This window comes from Pongo abelii, chromosome X (genome assembly GCF_028885655.2).
Source record: "Pongo abelii isolate AG06213 chromosome X, NHGRI_mPonAbe1-v2.0_pri, whole genome shotgun sequence".
Taxonomy (NCBI): Eukaryota; Metazoa; Chordata; class Mammalia; order Primates; family Hominidae; genus Pongo; species Pongo abelii.
In genome coordinates this window covers 15491693-15514238 of record NC_072008.2, presented here as the reverse complement: position 1 = coordinate 15514238, position 22546 = coordinate 15491693, and the positions used below count along the sequence as shown (strand labels likewise).

The 22546-nt window shown below is 38.9% G+C and overlaps 1 protein-coding gene across 6 annotated transcripts in view; it reads left to right on the top strand.

Moving 5' to 3' along the window:
- The window catches only part of PIR (pirin), a 108483-nt gene that overhangs the window by 51507 nt on the left and 34430 nt on the right, over nucleotides 1-22546 (top strand). For all 6 annotated transcript variants that reach the window (XM_054544351.2, XM_002831412.4, XM_063721155.1 and 3 more), the window contains exon 6: nucleotides 15842-15926. In XM_054544351.2, the coding sequence (XP_054400326.1) occupies nucleotides 15842-15926 (85 nt within the window). The remainder of the gene's footprint in view (nucleotides 1-15841; nucleotides 15927-22546) is intronic.

The window sequence follows — 22546 nt, the reverse complement described above, 5'->3', positions numbered from 1 at the left end:
CCTGTTGGGCTTCTTAATACTTCCCCAGCTTCATTAACTACGTCCAGAGGTGTACATACAGTCACAGGCATCTTCTTCAGAGGCAGGCTTACCTCTTGACAGAAGAAGAGAGAAAGAGAAAGAAAGAAAAAGAGCTCAGAAGGGCCTGAGCTGAGCATACTCAGTCCCTTGAATTACTCTTACCAGCTGGATCCCTGCCTCCCCCTCACCCTCAGGGATTAGTGAGAAAGGCAGAGAGCAGCTGGCAATATTGCCTCATGGGGATATTAGGGAGGGGTCTGGAGGCTCCTTCAAACATTCCCTGTTTTTTTTCTATTAACATATTAGAGTCGGACGCTTAGCCATGACTACCTCCTCAAGGAAAGAGATGAGAAATTTATCAGTGTGGACCCCCTCACATAAAAACTAACTTCTGTTCTCTAGGATCAATTTTACCCCCAGAATGATCTGAAATGTATATGGAGAGTTTTTTGTTAAATTCACACCAAGGCATATCTGTCTTCTAGACTGCACATTCATTTTATCTAAATATTAAAATATCACGAATTTGAACATAAACCTCTCCTATCATCAAACTTCTAAGACAAAAGTAAAGTTCTGATCTAAAACCCCTTGCCCTTATAAATCACATTAAAATAAATTAGAATTAAAATTGCCTTCTAAATAAGATGCCAAAGCATCTTTATCCAATTTTAACCCTGCTTTGCTTGGGTAGAATAAGGATTTTCTTTTTTCTTTATGAGCATCTTAGCCTGAGTTGCCGACCCTGGACTGGATGTGGCTCCATCAGGTCTGCCAAACTTGAATCCATTCAACCTCAATTCTCATTCGTTTCACTTTAAAAATAGTCCCAAAAGGTAATAAAAGACACATTTATCACAATACCGGTTTTGGTTCCATGAAATTTTATTGCACAAGCAAATCTCCAAGCCTTAGAGCAGTTATATCTGTAGAAAATTGATGTATTTGGTCAGTTCAGAGCATTAACATAGTTGGGAGAACAAAACCGTGTATCCATCCCGTCTCCATTCTCTGGGGGGAGACATTTCTCCTTTGTGTAAAGTTGTATGCTTGTGTTGGTGGTAACTCCAGGCACCAGATCTTAAGAAAATCCTGTACTCAACTATGGAAAGCTGATAAGAATATGAAGAAATGTTCCTCTCACCAATATGCAGAAAAATAGAAATTTGAATAATATGCTGCCACTTGACACCCTTCAAATTAAGAAAAAATACAAAGTTGGGTACTGTGAAGTGCTGGCAAGGATGGGAAGAAATGGAAACTTCATGTTTGGTAAGTGGGTGTAACTGTGTTCATTGTGGAGAGCAAGTTGACATTAGTCAATGAAGCTAACACTGCATATAGGGTATGCCCCAGAAATTTCACTCCTAGTATTTATTCAATCAAAACTTCACCAAGCAGACATATGACAGTGGTCATCCCAGCATCGTCAGTAATATAAAGGAGTCAGAGTTGACATAGGTGTTCACCACTGAGAGAATGAATAAGTGAAATATGGTGGTTACATATGATGGAATATGGTGTAGCTGCCAGAAGCAGTGGGCTATATTCACTTGTAGTTATTAGCTCTCAGGAAAAAAAAATGAGGAATAAATCAGAAAAGAAAGCAGTTTAGCACACAATACTACTCATTTTTCAAGGACACCCATATATCTAAATAAATACACTGTGGGTAGATTGGAAGGATGTCCATTACATATGCTCAACTGAGAGCCAATGGGTAATGGTCTTGAGATGGGGGATGATGGGGGAAAATAACACAAAACAAGAGGGGTGCCCATGGATGTATGATGACCCTGTGCCATGGAATATAGTGTACAGCCAACTCAATTCCATGAACCCAGGGCCAGAGAGAGAGAGAGAGAGAGAGAAATTTGTGTCTAACACCAGCTTTTAACTTGGTTGGTGTAGGTGACCTCCTGTGTGGCTGATTTAAGGGATTCTAAAAAGCCCAACATATGACAGAAAATCTCACTATCATGTTATTAAAACTGTACCATTAGAGTCCATCCTTCAACAGTATGAGGGATTGAAAGGAGCATAGGCTGTGGAGTCAAGCACACCTAGGTTCAAATCTCAGCTCTGTTGTTTAATATATCTGTGACCTTGGGAAATTTATTTTGAGATTTTATTTCCTCATCTGCCAAGTGGGGATGATAATACACAGTCCTTGAGGTTTTTGTAGGGTATTTAATGTGCCTAGCAACATAGAGGGTACTTAATAAATATTTCTTTCCTTTTCCCTTATCTATCTTTTCTTTTCCCACATTCCTTTTATTATTAGTCTTTACTGACAGCAAATCTCTAGAAATTCTTGGGATGGGAAATGAAAATGGCCAACATCTTTTATGGGCTTATGAGGTGCTAAGTTTTAAGTCAGAGCTGTCTAATAAAAATATAATGGAAGCAACGTGTAACTTCAAATTTCATAGTAAACATTTAAAAAGTAAAATAAAACAGGTAAGATTAATTTTAATAGCATATTTAATCCAATATATCCAAAATATTATCATTGCAACATGTAATCAATATAAAATTGTAATGAGATAGTTCACACTTTTTGTTACCAAGTCTTTGAAATCCAGTGTGTATTTTACACTTGCAGCACATCTGTGCAGACTGGCCACATTTCACGTACCCAATAGCCACACGCATTGAGTGGCAACTGTATTGGACAGTGAAGTTCTGAGTTCTTTATATGTGTCAATTCTTTTAATTCTGATTTAACTTGGGTTCTCTGGAAAACAAAGCCCAAGGCAAGTATTATTTGCAATCCCAGGGCAGTGGGAGTGAAGGAGAAGGAAAGTGAGACAGATTCTTGGCCCATGTAGGATGCCTGTTCAGAAAGCTGTACCTCAGAACTTTCTAAGGGAGCAAGAATTTGTCTGTTGCCCCACATCTTCCATTCCTCTTTGGTCGAAGTTTGCCCACGGGGAGCTAATTCCCTGCCCTTCTGGTTTGTGTCACCTGGCCCCTGCAGACAGCCTCTGAATAGGCCACATGTCCCATTCTATGGCTTGGATCTGTATCCAAGTGTGGGCATGAAGAGAGGATCCAGAGCCTCAGTAGGTCAGTTAGGTCAAGCCCAGACTCTGGAGCTTCTGGAACTCCCACCACTGAGAGGACAATCAAGACGATATCAGAACTTGACAGTAGGCTAGGAGAGGCCAAGGCATCTGGCGATGTCAACAGTTGCAACAATGATGGCACCTACAGGTCTCCATAAGAGGCCAAGGGCTGAGGAGCTATAATGAGGCTGAGCGACTCTGAGGAGGCATGTAAAATGCGTGCAATTGAATTCTCACAATGAGATAGGGAACTGAAACATAGTGAGATTAGCAACTTGCCTAGGGTTACACATATAGTAAGTGACAGAACTGGGATTCTAACTGGATGGTCTGGCTCCAGGGTCTGTGCTCTTAATCACATGCTCACATAGGTCCTTCACCAGTTTGGCACAGCCCAATAGAAATCAGATTTTTTTTGTTGAGAGAAGGTTTTTCTTGGAAACTTTTAAAGACTGAAAAGGCTTAAGCGGAGAGATACATGTTGAAGCGTTCAAAAGGAAAACCTTGGCCCATCTGTCATTTTGCCAAGGATCTGACCACTCCCTATTTGCACAGGAATTCATGAATGATCCCTGACCTGAGTTGGGGATATATACTGATCCCTTGCATAGTGCTCCAGGCTTTCAGCACATTTGGTCAATTCTTCAATTTTTCTGAGCTGGTGCTGAATAGCAGGGAACTACTTCTCCTCTTGTTTGTGGATACACAGGAGGCCATATTCAATACTTTTAGGACCTGTTTGAATACTGTATTTAGATGGGTTGATGTGGTAAATTTGGGGATTGGGGAGTTGATCAAGGAAGAGACAGTTTCATGAGAAGCAGTAACATGCAAACTTTATTTGGGCAGTGCTCAGACAAGGTTGCATAAGAGGGAAACTTCCTCATAGCTGGAGATTTTCCAGAGACAGTGGCACAAGGCTACCACTCAGAAAGGAAACAGGGCAAGAGACCTGAAGAAGTAGGGGAAATCAGAGAGGAGGCTTACATGTCCAGGTGATATCACTCAACAGCAAGGTGAGGTTTCTCTGGATTAGAGAGTTCTGAAGGACATTAGCGGTTTGAGGTCTTATAGCTGGCTAGCAGATGTTGGTAATAGTTTATCTTATTTCTGGCTAGCAGATGTTGGGAATAGTTTCACAGTGTATATGAAGTAGGTAGGCTCTAAATGGCTGAAATTTTGTTCACTTTGGAATATATTTAAAGCAATTTGATATGTGAAAATTGGAGTTTGGCATCAGTGTTCTTTGGGCTAATGGTCGTATCCTAGTGTAAGGAAGTAACCAACATGGGGGCCATTTTCACCTAATATACAGGGGCTCTCTCTGGCCCATTTATATAATAGTTGTACAGAAAACTTTCAATTCATTCATTCAGCTCTTCCACTGCCATAATGGTGTATTAGTATACGAACAAAGTTCTTAGGGCAACACGAATCTAGAATTCCTAATAGAATGAGATGCTTTTCAAAGCCAACCACCACTTACTGTCCCATTTTCTTCGGTACTTTCATTTGAATCAGAATGTCAGGCAGCAATGAACCCCAAAGATAAGCTCTCCAACTCCACCACTTCGTAAATGAGAAAGCTGAAACCCAACTAGGCAAAAAGTCTTTCCCAAGGTCACACAGCTCATTGTGAAAGAAGACCAGACCCAAACTCAGGTTTCCTGAATTTTGCCCCATTTTATTTGAACACTTCCCCTGCCTTATCACACCATTCAGCCCTGATGCATAAGTTTGCTGAATGTATCTCTCTCCAGTTAGGGCATGCCTTAGCTCATTTTCGTGGAAGGAAGCTTCAAAATGACCATGTCTCTTTCTACACCAAAAGGGTACCTTCAGGCACATGCCTGTACAAGCAGACATCCCGGCCTGTCTGTGTCAGAACATCCTGCAAATGATCATGTAGAAGAAGCCCTAGACCATAATAAATTCCCCCTTCATTAATTTTAATCATAAAATTGAAGAAACATATCTATATGAAGGTATCCATACCCAGAGCTCTATGAAATATTTGCCAATGAGTTTCCCGTGTTACATCTTGATACACTTTCCTACAAGAACTCTTAAAAATATTTTAGTAAATAGCAAATGTGACTAATAAATATTAGAAGCCTTGTGAGGAATATTCTAGCATTGGTTAATAGATTTGCTGACTCAGTCTTGGAACACATTACCCATGGATTGGAGTTAACAAACAGGAAGGCTCTGTGTTAGCCTATTTGGGGGCCATTTGTGGTTTTATTATACTGTTGCCTTTATAGGGTCGTAGATGGATTATTTATACAAGACATGGGAATTTGTTCTTTTCCTGGTTTTAATTTTCCAAGAAATTAGAACATCTGTAACCCAAATTCAGGCAAGGATGCTGACTCAAAGGGTGAAGAAATCAAAGTCCAGTTTCACAATTAACATGTCTCTGGTTAAATTTCAGTACTGTGAGTCCCCGTCATCATCTTTATTCTCTTCCCATTTAGTCCTTCTTTCCTCACTACTCTTCCCATAAATAAAAGGTGAGAAAGAGAAGGACAAGAGTATTACTACTGATTAAAGGGCTGCTTGAAAAAGAATACTATAGACTGAATTTGGCTATGTTTAAAATTCTTGGTCAGCTAGACAGCTTGATGTTCAAGACTGTCCACAGTCTTCTATGGTTGATAGAAGTTAAAAATGTTTTTTGGCCCTCTCTAACTCCCACCCTACAAAGAGTCATTGGCATTTTGCCTAAGAGTTCCTTGTCTTCTCTTTGTGTAGCACTTCATGTATATGTCAAAATATGATTACAGAGTTTTAATCCTTCCCACAATATCTTTGGCACTGGGGATGGAAACTAATCTTTCCCATTGCTTATCAGAATTGTTTAAAATAATCAAGAATTCAGAAATCAAAGTGCTTTGGATTGGATACAGAAGACATCATTTTGTTGAAGAGCATCAGCCTATTCTAAAAATGAGTTAGAAGTTTGCTTTAAACAATATGGTAAATCTACTTTTCACTTCCTCAAAGCCTTACCATCTGCAGGAGAAATGAGAAAGTATGGCTCCCCATGCAGGGGCAATGGGATCTGGCAGTGAGTCTCCTGAGTGTGTATGGTAGTGCAGAGACTAGGTCTGTGCTGATGCATTTTTATCCCCAGTGCAAAGCTCAACAGATCACGAGAGTGGGAAGGTGGTAGAAGGAAGATGAGGACATTGGGAAGCCATAAGAACTGTACTAGATGACGACATGAGCTCCTCATGGAGTAGATCTTACTCTGTTAGTTGGGACTCCTGAGCTAGTAAATTAAGTGAACACTTGGTTTTCCCCATTGAGGCTCTTCCTTGTAAGTGGTAGAAGGAGAACCTACCTGAACTAGACCCAAATATATATGCAAACTTAGCAGGGATAAAGAAGATTATCATCAATTGAGGAAAAGAAGAATAAGTCAACTGGGACAATTGGTTAACCATTTAATAAAAGGAAACCAGATTAGAGCTCGTTATCTGACAGTTAATTGTCAAAATAATTCCACATAGATTAAATAATTTTTTCTTTCTTTCTTTCTTTCTTTCTTTCTTTCTTTCTTTCTCTTTCTCTTCTTTCTTTCTTTTCTTTCTTTCTTCTTTTCTTTTTTTCTTTTCTTTTCTTTCTCTTTTTTTTTTTTTTTTGACAGAGTCTCACTGGAATGCAGTGATGCAACATCAGTCTACTGCAATCTCCACCTCCCAGGTTCAAATGATTCTCCTGCCTCAGCTTCCCGAGTAGCTGGGATTACAGGCGCTCGCCACTACGCCTGGCTAATTTTTGTGTTTTTAGTAGAGACGGGGTTTCCTCATGTTGGCCAGGCTGGTCTCGAACTTCTGACCTCAAGAGATCTGCCTGCTTCAGCCTCCCCAAATGCTGGGATTACAGGCCTGAGCCAATGTACCCGGCCATAGATTAAATAATTTAATGTTAAACATTTTGAACTAGAAAAATATACACAAACATTTATATGATCCTTGGATGGGGAAAGACTTTCTAGGTTTAAAAGCATTGGAAGTAAAAGATGAATAGATTAGACCCATGTCAGAAACCTTGTAAATGAAATTAAAGGCCAAAAACAAACTGGGAGATAATAACCTTACTTTATTGAAAAAAAGAAAAAAACCTCCCATGTAAATTGATGAGAAGCATCAAACATCCTTGACTTCATAGCCGCCAATTTTCCATTCCCTCTCACAGTCACACATCACTGAAGATGTGTCTGCACATTTTATCTCCACTGTCCTACCTCCTTGATGTTCTCAACTTGACATCCATCCACACTGGTCCATTGAAACCAGTCACCACTGACTTCCATGTGGCCAAACCAGAGGTGGTAATCTCCTTCTCCTTCTCCCTCTCCCTCTCCTTCTTCCTCTCCCTCTCCCTCTCCTTCCTCCTCTCCCTCTCCCTGTCTTTCTTCTCCTTCTCCTTCTCCTTCTTCCTCCTCCTCCTTCCTCCTCCTTTTTCCTTCCTCCTCCTCCTTCCTCCTCCTCCTCCTTCCTCCTCCTCCTTCTTCTATCTCCTCCTTCTTCTTTCTCCTCCTCCTTCTTTTTTCTCCTCCTCCTTCTTTCTCCTTCCTCCTCCTTTTTCTCCTTCCTCCTCCTTCTTCTTTCTCCTTCCTCCTCCTTCTTCTATCTCCTCCTTCTTCTTTCTCCTCCTTCTTCTTTCTCCTCCTCCTTCTTTCTCCTTCCTCCTCCTCCTTCTTTCTCCTTCCTCCTCCTCCTTCTTTTCTCCTCCTTCTTCTTTCTCCTTCCTCCTCCTCCTTCTTTCTCCTTCCTGCTCCTCCTTCTTTCTCCTTCCTCCTCCTCCTTCTTTTCTCCTCCTTCTTCTTTCTCCTTCCTCCTCCTCTTTCTTTATCCTTCCTCGTCCTCCTCCTTCTTTCTCCTTCCTCCTCCTCCTTCTTTCTCCTCCCTCCTCCTCCTTCTTTCTCCTCCCTCCTCCTCCTCTTTTCTCCTTCCTCCTCCTCCTTCTTTCTCCTTCCTCCTCCTCCTTCTTTCTCCTTCCTCCTCCTCCTTCTTTCTCCTCCCTCCTCCTCCTCCTTTCTCCTTCCTCCTCCTCCTCTTTTCTCCTTCCTTCTCCTCCTTCTTTCTCCTTCCTCCTCCTCCTCCTTCTTTCTCCTTCCTCCTCCTTATTTCTTTCTTTCTTTCTTTTATTTTCTTTCTTTCTTTCTCTTTCTCTTTCTTTTTTTCTTTCTTTCCTCCTCCTCCTCCTTCCTCTTCCTCTTCCTCTTCCTCCTCCTCCTCTTCTTCTTCTTCTTTTCTTCTTCTTCTTCTTCTCCTTCTTCTCCTTCTCCTTCTTCTTCTTTCTTTGGTTCCTTCTTCATGTCAGCTCTTCCTCTCCATGGCTTGATTGCTTTGTCTTTCTCCACAGCCTCTCTTTCTTTGGCTTCTGAGATAATACATTCTTGTGTCTCTGGTTGCTCTTTGCTCCTTCTCAGTTTCCTTTCTCCAGGTGACACCATTTTCTTGGCCAGACCCTTAAACACTTCACTTCCCTGGATCTCAGTCCTGAGTCTTCTTTCATTGAGCATCTGCCTAAGTGAGCTTATTTATTTCATGGATTTAGATACCATGTATAGTCTGACAACTCCCAGATTGATATTCACAGTACAAGCCTCCCCTTCGAGCTCTATGTAGATTCTTATCTGCAACTGCCAACTTGACATCTCCATTTGCATGGTGCCCAGGCATGTCAAATTTAAAATAGCAAAAGTTGAAGTCTTGGTCTCCCCACCCTCACCTGTCTTGACAGCAAACAAACAACTTGTTTCTCTTCCAGTGTTCTCCATCTTAATAATTGGCACTGTCACTCACTGCTCAAAGTAGAAACATGATGGCCATCCTTATACCCACTGCCTCCAGTCCCTCAGCAAAAACTTTCTATCTCCAAATATATTATTTCAAATCTACCTATTTCTCTCCCATCTCTCTCTGGCCCACTCCAGCGTCCTCTTCAGGAGTCTCCTCTCCTCTATTCTTACTCCCTTCCAGTTCTTTATATAGTAGCTTAAGACATCTCTTTAAGATGAAAATTGGATCTGGTTCTTCTTCAATGTGTTCTCATTGTATTTTAAAGAAATCCCAAATGCCATACTATGGTCTATATCTGATTGAATCTTTCCTAACTTTCTAAACTTATGTCATTCGCTCCAGCAACCACTTTATGTCTGCCATGTTGCTCTCCTCTCAGTTTCTGAATACTTCAAGCTCTTTATGGCTTCATGGCCTTCACACATGCTATTCTCTTTTTTCTGCCCAGAAATCTCTTACCCTCAACTCTTCTTATTCAAGTCTTCACTTTAATGTAATCTCCCTAGTGAGGACTTCCTTTACTCTCCTCATTTTATTTTCTCTCTCTGCATCCTATTTATTTCTTTTCTAGCAAGTACCACATTTTAAAGTTTTATATTTAATTTGCTAAATTATCTTCTTCACTAGAAAGTAGTACTTCACAAGGGTTGAGCAGAACTGTTATTCAGCAATATATATCCAATGACTAGCACATTATAGATTCTCAACCAATATTTTTTGAATGAGGAAATTAATTGATAAGTGAATGAAAAGTTAAATAGGTTAATGAGCAGATAGTTTACTGAAAGAGAAATGCAAGTGGCCTTAATTAATACATACAATGCCCCTAAAATAGTGCCTGGTACATACTAAGCCCTCAACATATTTAGTTATTGCTATTGTTATATTAATAATAGTTACTATTATTTTAAAATTAATAATAATATCACCCAAACTAATAGTCAAATTTAAAGAGTAAGGAGATACCGATTTCTGCTTTTTAAATGAACTACAATGAAAAAAAATAAGATGATCAACACTTTGATGAGATGGGCACTTTTTAAAGGTAGTTACCAAGTGATTTGGTAAAACCAATTTGGATGAAAGCAAGTTAGTATAACAAGTGATCAGATGATGATTTGTTCAAGAACAGATACTGCTAGATGTGGGTTGTTGAGATAATGGTACTTGTACTGTGGAGGTGGTGCCTTTAAACTTTTTTCTTCAGATTAAGCTTGTTTCCTTACTTTTTGTCCATTTTCCAAAGGTTTTGGGGGGGTGGTTATTTTTTAACTTTTACCTTTTTTCAGCAATTAATTTTTCCATTCTATGTTTGTGACAAGGAAAAAAAATGTGCAACAATAGGAGATCTGTTGGAATATGTTAACTTTCTAACAATAGGAGACTGGATGGGGAAAAAACGATTTAGAGCACATAAAGAGTTGAAAGGCTGCCCTGTGGTGTAGCAAAATTACCAAGACTAGGAAAAGCAGTGACTAGCAGTAGAGATTTTCAGCAAAATTGCTGTTTAACCAGATGATTATGTTGAACAATTTGCTTTTGGCCACAATGTCTTAACCTTTACACCTATAATTTCACTGTGAAGGAAAAAAATAGAAATGTAATCAAAGATTTATGTGCAAAGAGATTCGTCAAAAGTTAACATTGACACACAAAAACCCCATAAAACACAATGTCCAACATTAGGGGAATTGTCCAAAATGGGGGGTGCGTGTCTAGGAACAAGTAGAAACACTGTTTCTTTCTCTTATAGGATATTGGGGATTGGCACTCATTAATACAGTTACTTAGAGTAATTTCCTTAAGCAACATATTATAGTAAGGTTGACAATTTGAGTGCATTTCCTGAAAAATAACTAAATCATAAAGAGCTTTTGAAATAGTTCCCCCAAAGAATTGTGAATGCATTTATTACATTCACAATTTATTACATTCACAAAGCATTATGACACTACGTTGCTGCCACTTGCTTTTAGGGAGGGTCAAAGATGGTGGTAAAAACAGCAGCATTTGGGAATCAATGGGCAGCAGTTATCTGTCAAAGGAGCAGTGGCGAAATTCAAGATACTTCCTTTTCCACACTCATACATAGCAACGTAGCATGCTGCATTCTTTTTCTTGGGGAGATGTTTTTAAGCCACATAGCTTCCATGTGGAAGTGATTTCATCTCCTAATTAAGATCACATTTATGAATAAAAGCAGAGGAAGGAAGCCAGCTTGACAAGGGTATCCTACCAAAAGCCAGGGTAAATGGGAAGTCTTTGAAGGACATAAGATGAAGGTAGTTGGAGTTTGGAAGGAAGTGGTTTTATAGACCTTGTTTTGTGTTGGTTGTTTTGTGGTCATTATTGGAGTGGTGTCTGAGACTCATTATGGGTTTGGTTCTGACATATTTATAGGGAAGGAGAGACAAGGTTTTCCTGGATTTGGTAGCAGCCCTGTTGTAGGTTAGCCAAAATTTACCCTTAATCTCTTATGAAGAATTGAATTACTTACCTTCTAGAAATATTCCCTGCATAATATTTGAACCATAATATTTTAAGCCATTAGGCTTTTGAAATATAGGCTAAAACTTTAAAGGAAAGTTTCCTAAATACTTTCAACACAGGATTGTGAAATGGAAAGAAAGATGAAAGGGGAAGAGCTTTGGATTTTAGTACCTCTGCAGGCATTATTAATCAGAACTGAAACAGAAAAAAAGGAAAAAAAAACAAAAACAAATTCACTGATAGAATTTGAGTGCATTAGCTCTGTGCATGTTGCAACAGATTTATAGGGGAATATTTTCTTTTAGTTTCTTATGGACCAATTTGTTTGACTTGTGGAAATAGATTCATTGATAGCTAAGTTTTAACCAAAAAAGAATGATTTAATTAAATTATCATTCTATTTTGAGGTTCTATTAATAGTTTAATACTATACATAAAAATAAACAAAACAACACAGGAAACAATGTGCCTAATAGGAAGATTTCTTTATGGTTGAAAATCAGCAGTGTATGTAATGGAAAGACGGAATCCAGGTTTGCTCAAGGTACATTTGAGGCTGACATCATCACCTTTTTTTTTTTTTTTTTTCCCTTGAGACGGAGTCTCGCTCTGCTGCCCAGGCTGGAGTGCAGTGGCAGGATCTCGGCTCACTGCAAGCTCCGCCTCCCAGGTTCACGCCCTTCTACCGCCTCAGCCTCCCGAGTAGCTGGGACTACAGGCGACCACCTCCACGCCCGGCTAATTTTTTGTATTTTTAATAGAGACGGGGTTTCACAGTGTTAGCCAGGATGATCTCGATCTCCTGATCTCGTGATCCACCCGCCTTGGCCTCTCAAAGTGCTGGGATTACAGGCGTGAGCCACTGCACCCGGCCTCATTATAGATTATTTTAAATAGAATAATATACATTCAGTTTTGAAGGCTTTGAGGTAGTTCATTATTCAAGACATATGTTATACTGACACCCTCAATGATCCAGTTCCCAATATGAAAAGAATACTAGAATTGGAATTCTGTTTTAGGTTAAAGATGTTGTGAAAAACATCTGCAAAATGAATTAAAAATTTCCTCTTAGACTTTTTCACACTGTGAGACAATAGAATATATTTTGTGGCTTTATTAAAGTCTCTCATTGGTTTCTGTTTAAAATTTTTAAGATGAATACATAAATGAATATAAAACGTTCTGTGTGAGTGTGAATACACCTGCATGTGTGCTTGTGCCTGTGTAGTTGCAATCTTAGAGAGGTAGCTACTATTTTTTGAACAATATGGATTAAGTTGAGAAGCAAGAGACAGGAAGGAAGAAGGAAAAAGAGCCAGCCAGGAGGGCAGACTGATGACTGAAGTTGAGGGCAAGAATACAGCAAGTTAACCAGAGCTTTCCCACTGACTCTCCACAGCTCTAGTTGCCCTCCCTCACCCCAGCCACATTCTCACTTCTCTTTAGCTCTAGTCTGAGAAATTGGAAGGGAATTTTAAAAATTAGAGTGTGGAGGAAAACATTACTTTTCTGAATCAGAATTTCAGAACCAGAAATAGACTTAAACAACAGCAAGTACCCTCACAAAATTTTCAGATGAGCGAATTAACCCAGAAGAAGAAAAGTGTTTCACTGGTCAGCAGAAAAAGCAATACCTCTGGCTGGGCACGGTGGCTCATACCTATAATCCCACCACTTTGGGAGGCCGAGGCGGGCAGATGGCTTGAGCTCAGCAGTCCGAATCCAGCCTGGGCAACATGGCGAAATCCCATCTCTACAAGAAAATTTAAAAAAGAAAGAGAGAGAGAGACAGAGAGAAAGAAAGAAAGGTAAAGAAAGAAAAAAGAAAAAACAATACAGCATGAAAGACTCCTGACTTCCAGTTCAAGATTATTTTTATGGCCACATTCTGGGAGAGTGCTAGCAAAAATTAAAGCAAGAACCTCTTTGTGATGCATTTCTTCTCTGTTGGAAGGGATACTGCATCTGCCACTAAGGCAGAGGTTGAAAAAGATGCCTAAACCAAACAGGGATCTTTATCTGAAGGACAGCGAAATATTGCCTGAACAGAGGAGTCATTCGATATTATAAGAAGTTTACCCTTGATCTTTTTAGAGGTAATTTTAGAAGTCCTCATCAGACAAAACCAGCCCCTTTCCAGATGGTGCCTTATACACCTAATGATCCTAGAGAATCAGATCCTGTGCCCCTTGTGTGCTGCCCTTCTTTTATGTGTGTTTCAAGCTCTTCTGATTGATTGTGAATCTTTGGCCTCAGGTTGCACTTGATGTCACAGGTCTTTCTGGTTTCATTTACGTATACACGAGGGAATTTGCTTTTCTAGTCTTTGAAGCTGTATTAATGCAGCTTGACCTTCTAAGCCATGCAAAACTCTACCAGACCATTTTAAACCCCAAAGCTTCAATAGGAGACACTCAGAGGAAAGGAAAAAAATCTTTTGATAGTCAACATTACTCACGATTCTTTATTTCAAAATTTAATGTACAGACATATATTTTGGCCATACCAAATTCACCTGTCCTGAAGAGACGCATTTTGCTACATGTAGGTAAAGATGTTGATGAATGCCCCATATATATATATATGTATACATACACACACATATGCACACACACACACTTGTGTGTGTGTATATGTATGTAAAATCCCATGTATAGTAATACGGTTATTGACAGTATATGGAATAGTAATACAGTTGTTGACAGTATATATATATGTGTGTGTGTGTGTTTGTGTATATATGTACTGTCAGTACATATATTCATATATCTCTTCATATATACATATATCTACTGTCAATAACTGTATTACTATACATGGAGTTTTCCATTATGAAACATCATTCGATAAATATTTATTGAACACCTAGTATTTGACAGACATAGTGGGTTGGCCCTGAGAATTCAGTGGTAACAAAGGCAGAAATGTTCATGTCCTCATGGAGCTTGCATCATTATTCTCCACAAAATTATGCCTTTATCAAGGAGAGTAAATAATTCTGGGCTCCAGATTCTCACTTTTTGTCTAAAAACGCATGTGTTTAATGAATGTAATCTTTTAATTAACATATAACGTATACACAGAGAAGTACACAGATCAAGTATACAGCTCAAAGAATGTTTACCAAGTAAATACACTCATAAAAGCAGCAGCCAGGTTAAGAAACAGAACATTACCAGCCCCCAGAAGCCCCTTTAAAATCCATTTCTAGTTACTAACCTTCCCAAGGTAATTAATTTTCTGACTTCTGACGTCATAAATTAATTTTGGATTGTTCTGAACTTTGTAGAAATGGAATCATACGGTGTATGATCTTCTGTGTCTGTCTTCATTTGCTCAATATTATGCCTGTGAAATTCACCTGAGTTGTTGCATGTAGTTGAGTTCATTCATTCTCTTTGGTGTATAGTATTCCAGTGTATATTACATTTCATTTATCCATTCTATTATTAAAGACATTTGGACTATTTCCAGTTTGGGGCTATTATCAGTTCTGTCACTATTAAGGTACTTGTGCCTGTCTTTAGGTGACTGTTAGGTATACACCTATGAGTTGGAATATTGGGTCATAGATGATGCATATATTCATCTGTGCTACACACGGCCAAGCAGCTTCCCAAAGTGTTTATACCAAGTTATAGTCCCACCAGCAGTGTATGAAAATTCCAGTTACTACACATCCATGCCAAGCTTAAGGTTATGTGCTTTTTCATTTTCATATGCATTTTAAGTTTATAAAGTAGACTAGAACCACTGGAGCTTTGTGATAAACAATGAGACATCATAAAGTTTGTAGCAACAGTTCTAATCCCTTGAATTTTAGTCTATGCCAATGATTCAGGATGGTATTATATTAAATTAGAAACTCTGCTTAACTCTTGATGGAATAAAAGTTACTGTTTATAATGGAAAATCCTGCAAAAGTTTGCCTTTCTTACATTTGGAGTTGTGGCTTTTTCAGGCGAGCAGTGTCGGACCATTTTTGTTAGCCAGAGGGCCAAGTAAAAAAAAATGAAAAATATGTGCAGGCCACATTTTTAAATTTCAAAATGGAAATGGCTTTCTTGAGACATGGGGAAGAAACATACATTTGGTTGTGAGATAACCTACCATATCGAGTGGAAGACCGGAAGTGGGAAAGTTGGAGCAACTATTGGCCAGTAAAATGTTACTATTGGACCATATTTGAGAACTGGCTGTAGGGAGACAGCTGTCATCCTGAAATTAGCTTGTCAACCACATTGTAAAGCTAGGAGGGCTAACTTCCAGACCAAGACCTTTAAGAGGGGCTGTTTTAGCAGCCCACCTCGGCTTTAACACTTCCCTAGGAGAAACTATAAATATAATGGATCCAGGCCCAGGCCTATTACAGAAGGGCCAGCTGAAGGAAAGAAGAACCTTATTCTTAGAAAAAAACACTGATGGTTTCCTTTTCCTTTTCAGTCCAAGGTTTACACTCGCACACCAACCTTATATTTGGACTTCAAATTGGACCCAGGAGCAAAACATTCCCAACCTATCCCTAAAGGTATGATGGGTTCTGGGGTTTAGTAGTCATGTCAGGAAAAACAAAAACAAAGACAAAAACAAAAAACCAACAAGGGGCTGTTTTCTCTGGAATGTGCTTGTTTCTGAAACTCAGCACAAAGTTCTATGAACTCTTGTTTATGTTTAATTGTGTTTAAATTGACAAATACTGCTGGGACCTTCCAAGTTAAGAAAATCAGGAAGAGGCCGGGCACGGTGGCTCACGCCAGTAATCCCACCACTTTGGGAAGCCGAGACGGGTGGATCACGAGGTCAGGAGATCAAGACCATCCTGGCCAACATGGTGAAACCCCGTCTCTACTAAAAATACAAAAACTAGCTGGGCGTGGTGGCGCACGCCTGTAGTCCCAGCTACTCGGGAGGCTGAGGCAGGAGAATCGCTTGAACCCGGGAGGCGGAGGTTGCAGTGAGCCGAGATCATGCCACTGCTCTCCAGCCTGGGAGACACAGCGAGACTCCATCTCAAAAAAAAAAAAAAAAAAAAAAAAGAAAAAAGAAAGAAAAGAAAATCAGGAAGAACTCACAGAATGTTAGGGCTAGACCTTGTGGGCCATACCCCTCAATTTACAGGTGTGGAAGGCCTAAAAGATGGGTCACTTGCTCAAGGCCACCCAAACACTTACTGCATGAGGTAGGGCAAGGAAAATACCCCTGTCTCCTGACTTTCCAGCTCCTATTGACTCACAGTGTTCCTGAAGGCAAATTCGGACCTGTGTTACTTATACACAAGTGCCCACTTGATTGAGATACAGATTTTGCTTGATATAGGTGTTGTTATGTAAAGGTTACCTTTAGATTGACATTTGAATCCAAAGAATAATTAAAAAGTCCCAAGTATTTAAGGCCTATTTTGTTCCTTTTTTTTTTTAATTCTGGCTAATTTTTACAATTGTTTTATTCTGTAGACATGGGGTCTCGCTCTGTTACCCAGGCTAAAGTGCAGTGGCATGATCATAGCTCACTGCAGCCTTGAACTCCTGGGCTTAAGTGATCCTCTTGCCTCAGCCTCCCATGTAACTGAGACTACAGATGTGTGCCACTACGCCCAGCTAATTTTTTAATTCTTTTGTAGAGATGGAGGTTTCACCACGTTGCCCAGGCTGGTCTCAGATTCCTGGCCTTAAGTCGATCCTTCTGCCTTGGCCTCCCAAAGCACTGGGATTTCAGGCATGAGCCATTGTGTCTGGTCTATTTTTAAATAATTTTACTTTTTTATTAACACACAATAGATGTACATATTTTCAGGGTACATGTGATAATTTAATATGTTCATATAATTTGTAAAGATCAAGTCAGTATAATTAGGATATTCATCACCTTAAATATTTGTCTTTTCTTTATGCTAGAAACATTTGAATTATTCTTTTCTAGCTGTTTGGAAATATACAAAGATTGTTGTAAACAGTAGTCGTCCTACTGATCTATCAAACACCATATCTTATTTCTTCTATCAAATTGTATATTTGTACTTATTAATCAATCTCTCTTTATTCCTCCCAGACCCCTACCCTTCATGTCTTCTAGTAACCATCAGTCTTCATGAGATCTTTATGAGATCCACTTTTTTACTCCCATATAAGAGTGAGAACGTGTAATATTTGTCTTTCTGTGCCTGGCTTATTTAACTGAATGTCCTCTCCAGGTTGCTGCAGATGACAGGATTTCATTCTTTTTATGGCTGAATAATATTTCATTGTGTATTTATATCACATTTTCTTTATCCATTCATCTATTACTGGTCACTTAGGTTGATTCTACGTTTTGTACCTTGTGAATAATGCTGCAATAAACATGAGAGTGTAGATATTTCTTTGATATATTGATTTTTTTCTTTTAAATAGGTACCCAGTAGTTGAATTGCTGGATTATATGGTAGTTCTATTTTTAGTTTTTTGAGGAACCTTCATACTGCTTTCCATAATGGTTGTACTAATTTACATTCTCACTGACTGTATACAAGGGTTCCCCTTTCTCCACATCCTCACCAGCATGTGTTATTCCCTTTTTGATAACAGCCATTTTAACTGGGGTGAGATGATGTCTCGTTGTGGTTTTGATTTGCATTTCTCTGATGATTAGTAATGTTGAGCATTTTGTTCATACACCTATTGCCCATTTGTATGTCTTCTTTTGAGAAATGTCTATTCCGAGCTTTTGCCCATTTTTAAATTGGATTTCTTTTTGCTATTGTATTGTTGAGCTCCTTATATATTCTGGTTATTCATCCCTTGTCAGATAGGTAGTTTGCAGATATTTTCTCCCATTCTGTGGGTTGTCTGTTCACTTTTTTTTTTTTTTTTTTTGAGACAGAGTCTTACTCTGTCACCCAGGCTGGAGTACAGTGGCGTGACCTCTGCTCACTGCAACCTCTGCCTCCTAGGCTTAAGCAATTCTCCTGCTTCAGCTTTCCAAGTACCTGGGATTACAGGTGTGTGCCACCATGCCTGGCTAATTTTTGTATTTTTAGTACAGATGTGGTTTAACCATGTTGGCCAGGCTGGTCTTGAACTCCTGGCCTCAAGTGATCTGCCTGCCTCGGCCTCCCAAAGTGCTGGGATTACAGGCGTGAGCCACCGCACCCAGCCTCATGTTATTGATTGTTTCCTTTGCTGTGCAGAAGCTTTTGAGCTTGATATAATATCATTTGTCTATTTTTGCTTTGGTTACTTGTGCTTTTGAGGTCTTACACAAAATATCTTTGTCCAGTCCAATGTCCTGGAGATATTCCTCAATGTTTACTTGCAGTAGTTTCATATTTTGAGGTCTTAAATTTAAGTCTTTAATTCATTTTGATTTGATTTTTGTTTATGGCAAGAGATAGGGGTCTAATTTCATTCTTCAGCATATGAATATCCAGTTTTCCCAGCACCATTTATTGAAAAGACTGTCTATTCTTCAGTGTATGTTCTTAGCACCTTTGTCAAAAAATGAGTTCCATTGATCTATGTGTCTGTTTTTATGCCAATACCATGCTGATTTGATTACTATAGCTCTGTAGTATAATTTGAAGTCAGGCAGTGTGATGCCTCCAGCTTTGTTCATTTTGCTCAGGATTGCTTTGGCTATTTGGGGTCTTTTGTGGTTCCATATAAGTTTTAGGATTCATTTCTGTGAATGAGATTGGCATTTTGGTAGGGATTGCATTGAATCTGTAAATTGCTTTGGGTAGTATTGTCATTTTAATGATATTAATTCTTCCAATCCATGAGCACAGAATAGCTTTCAATTTTTTTGTGTCCTTTTCAATTTCTATCATCAGTGTTTTATAGTTTACCTTGTATAGATTTTTCACTTCTTTGGTTAAGTTGATTCCCAGGTATTTTATAATCTTTTTTTGTAACCATTGTAAATAGGATTGCTTTCTTGATTTTTTTTTTCAGATTGTTCACTCTTGGTGTATATAAATCCTACTAATTTTTGTATGTTGATTTTGTATCCTGCAACTTTACCAAATTTGTTTATTAGTTTTAATGGTTTTTTTTTGGTAGAGTCTTTAAGTTTTTCTTAGTGTAAGATGATGTAATCTGTGAACAAGATTAGTTTGACTTCTTCCTTTCTTATTTGAATGCCCTTTGTTTTTTTTTCTCTTGCCTAGTTGCTCTAGACAAGACTTCCAGTATTATGTTGAATAAAAGTGGTTAAAATGGGCATCTTTTTCTTGTTCCAGATCTCAGAAGAAAGAATTCAGTTTTTCAGCTGAATTCTTTCAATTTTTTCCCATTCAATGTGGTGATAGCTGTGGGTTTGTCATAATAAGGCCTTTATTATTTTGAGGTACATTCATTCTGTACCCAGTTTGTTAAAGGTTTTTGTCATAAAGAGATGTTGAATTTTATTGAATGCTTTTTCAGCATCTATTGAAATAATGATGTTTTTTCTTCTTGATTCTGTTAATGTGATGTGTCACATTTATTGATTTGTGTATGTTGAATGTTGAAACATCCTTGCATTTTGGGATGAATCACACTTGATCATGGTGAACAATCATTTTAAGGTGCTGTTGAATTCAGTTTGCTAGTATTTTGTTGAGAGTTTTTGCATCTATGTTCATCAGCAATATTGACTTGTGGTTTTCTTTTTTTGTTGCGTTCTTGTCTGGTTTTGGTATCAGGGTAATGCTGGCCTCATAGGATAAATTTGGAAGTACTCCCTCCTCTTCAGTCTCTTTGAAGAGTTTCAGTAGGATTGGTATTAATTTGTCTTTAAATGTTTGGTAGAATTCAGCAGTGAGGCCATCAGATCTTGGGCTTTTTTTTTTTTTTATGGGAGACTTATTATGGCTTCTATCTCATTACTAGTTATTGCTTTGTTGAAGTTTTCTATTTCTTCATGGTTCAATCTTGGTAGGTTGTATGTATCCAGGAATTTATCAATTTTTTCTAGGTTTTCCATTTGCTTGGCATATAGTTGTTCATAGTAGTCTCTAATGATTCTTTGTATTTCTGTGGTCTCAGTTATTGTGTCTTCTTTTTCATTTCTGATTTTATTTATTTGGGTCTTCTCTCATTTATTCTTAGTCCAGCTAAAGGTTTGTCAATTTTATTTATCTTTTCAAAAAACCAACTTTTCACTTCATTGATCTTCTGTATTTTTTTGTCTCAATTTCATTTACTTCTACTCTGATCTTGATTATTTCTTTCCTTCTACTAATTTTGGATTCCATTCTGGCTATTTAAGTACAGAAAAATTTTAGATTAATTTGCTTAAACATAAGCCTTCACGATCCGTGATTTTTATAACAATAAGTATAAGTGTATGTGTGCTTTAACCTTTTAGTGCAGTGCTTTTATCTTTTACTTTTGAGTTGCTTTCCTCCAATCCCTTGTCCTCCCTTATCTATGTCCAGTACCCTCACCATATAGATCACAGGTATATCCTTGAATTATATCTTGCTGTATTTTTCTCCACACTTATTTTTCTACACTGACATATATGTGCATTCAAATATATGCAGATATCAGGTTATTTTGTCATTTTACTAAAATGGAATCGTAACTACTCTTTTACGTCCTATTTATTTGACTGAAAAATACCCATGGAAATCCTTCCCAATTTACTTATATAGCTCCTTTTGTTTTGTTTTGTTTAAGAGACAGGATTTCTCTGTGTCACCCAGGCTGGAGTAAAGTGGCACAATTATAGCTCACTGCAACCTCGAACTCCTGTGCCCAAGAGATCTTCCCACCCCAGCCTCCCAAGTAGCTAGGACTACAGGCACTCATCATTAATGGTGGCTCCTTTTAACAGTGATATTCTACATCATCTAAATACATAGTATGATGTATTTAGCTATTTTCTATCAATGGAAATTCACTTTGTTCCTAGTGCTTGGCTACAGCAAACTGGTCTGCAATGAATACCTTGTGTATCTGCCTTCCCATGTGGAAATTTATTTTGATGAAACAGGTTTCCAGGGATGGTCACCAGGTCTATGCATGCTTAGTTTTAAAAGACATTGTCAGGTTGCAATCCAAAGAGGCAGTCACACTTTCTATTAGCAGCATATAGAATACCAGTTTCTCCACAATCCCACTAGCAGGAAGTGTATGGTTCATGTTCATTTTTGCTCTGCTCTCAGACATCACCTTATATTGCCTCCTGAGAGAATGTATATCTGTCAGTTTACAAAGCTGTATTTGCATTTTATTTTGTCATCATGAATTTTAAACCTGAGATTTGTTTTCAAGCACGTTTTGTTGTTGTTGTTGTCGTTGTTATTGTTTTGAGATGAAGTCTTGCTCTGTCACCCAGGCTGGAGTGCAGTGGTGTGATCTCGGCTCACTGCAACCTCTGCCTCCCAGGTTCAAGTGATTCTCCTGCTTCAGCCTCCCGAATACCTGAGACTACAGGCGCATGCCACCATGCCTGGCTAATTTTTGTATTTTTAGTAGCAATGGGGTTTGACCATGTTGCCCAGGCTGGTCTTGAACTCCTGACCTCAGGTGATCTGCCCACCTCGGCCTCCCAAAGTTGGGATTACAGGTGTGAGCCACTGCACCCAGCCTCAAACACTTTTTTTTTTGACACGGAGTTTTGCTCTTGTCGCCCAGGCTGGAGTGCAATGGCACAATCTCGGCTCACTGCAACCTCTGCCTCCCGGGTTCAAGCGATTCTCCTGCCTCAGCCTCCTGAGTAGCTGGGATTACAGGCACCCGCCACCACGCCCAACTAATTTTTGTATTTTTAGTAGAGATGGGGTTTCACCATGTTGGCCAGGCTGGTCTCAAACTCCTGACCTCAGGTCTCCCGCCTCGGCCTCCCAAAGTGCTGAGATTACAGGCATGAACTACCACACCCGGCCTCAAAAACATTTTTATAGGGATACAACAGGAAATAGCTTAGAATTGCACATTTAGCATTGAGCGTCTGTAAACCCACTTTAAACAAGTGTGTTATGAACCCAGCTATGAAGCAAAAGATCCTTTCTTTTCCAATACATCACTTTAAGTTATAGTGTTCTCTCTTTCTCAGTCTGTCTGTCTGTATCTCTCTCTCTCCCTCCCTCCCTCCCCTATCTCTGTCTCTCTCTTACACACACACACACACACACACACACACACACACACACAGACTCATCCATGCTTCCACTGCATCAGGTGA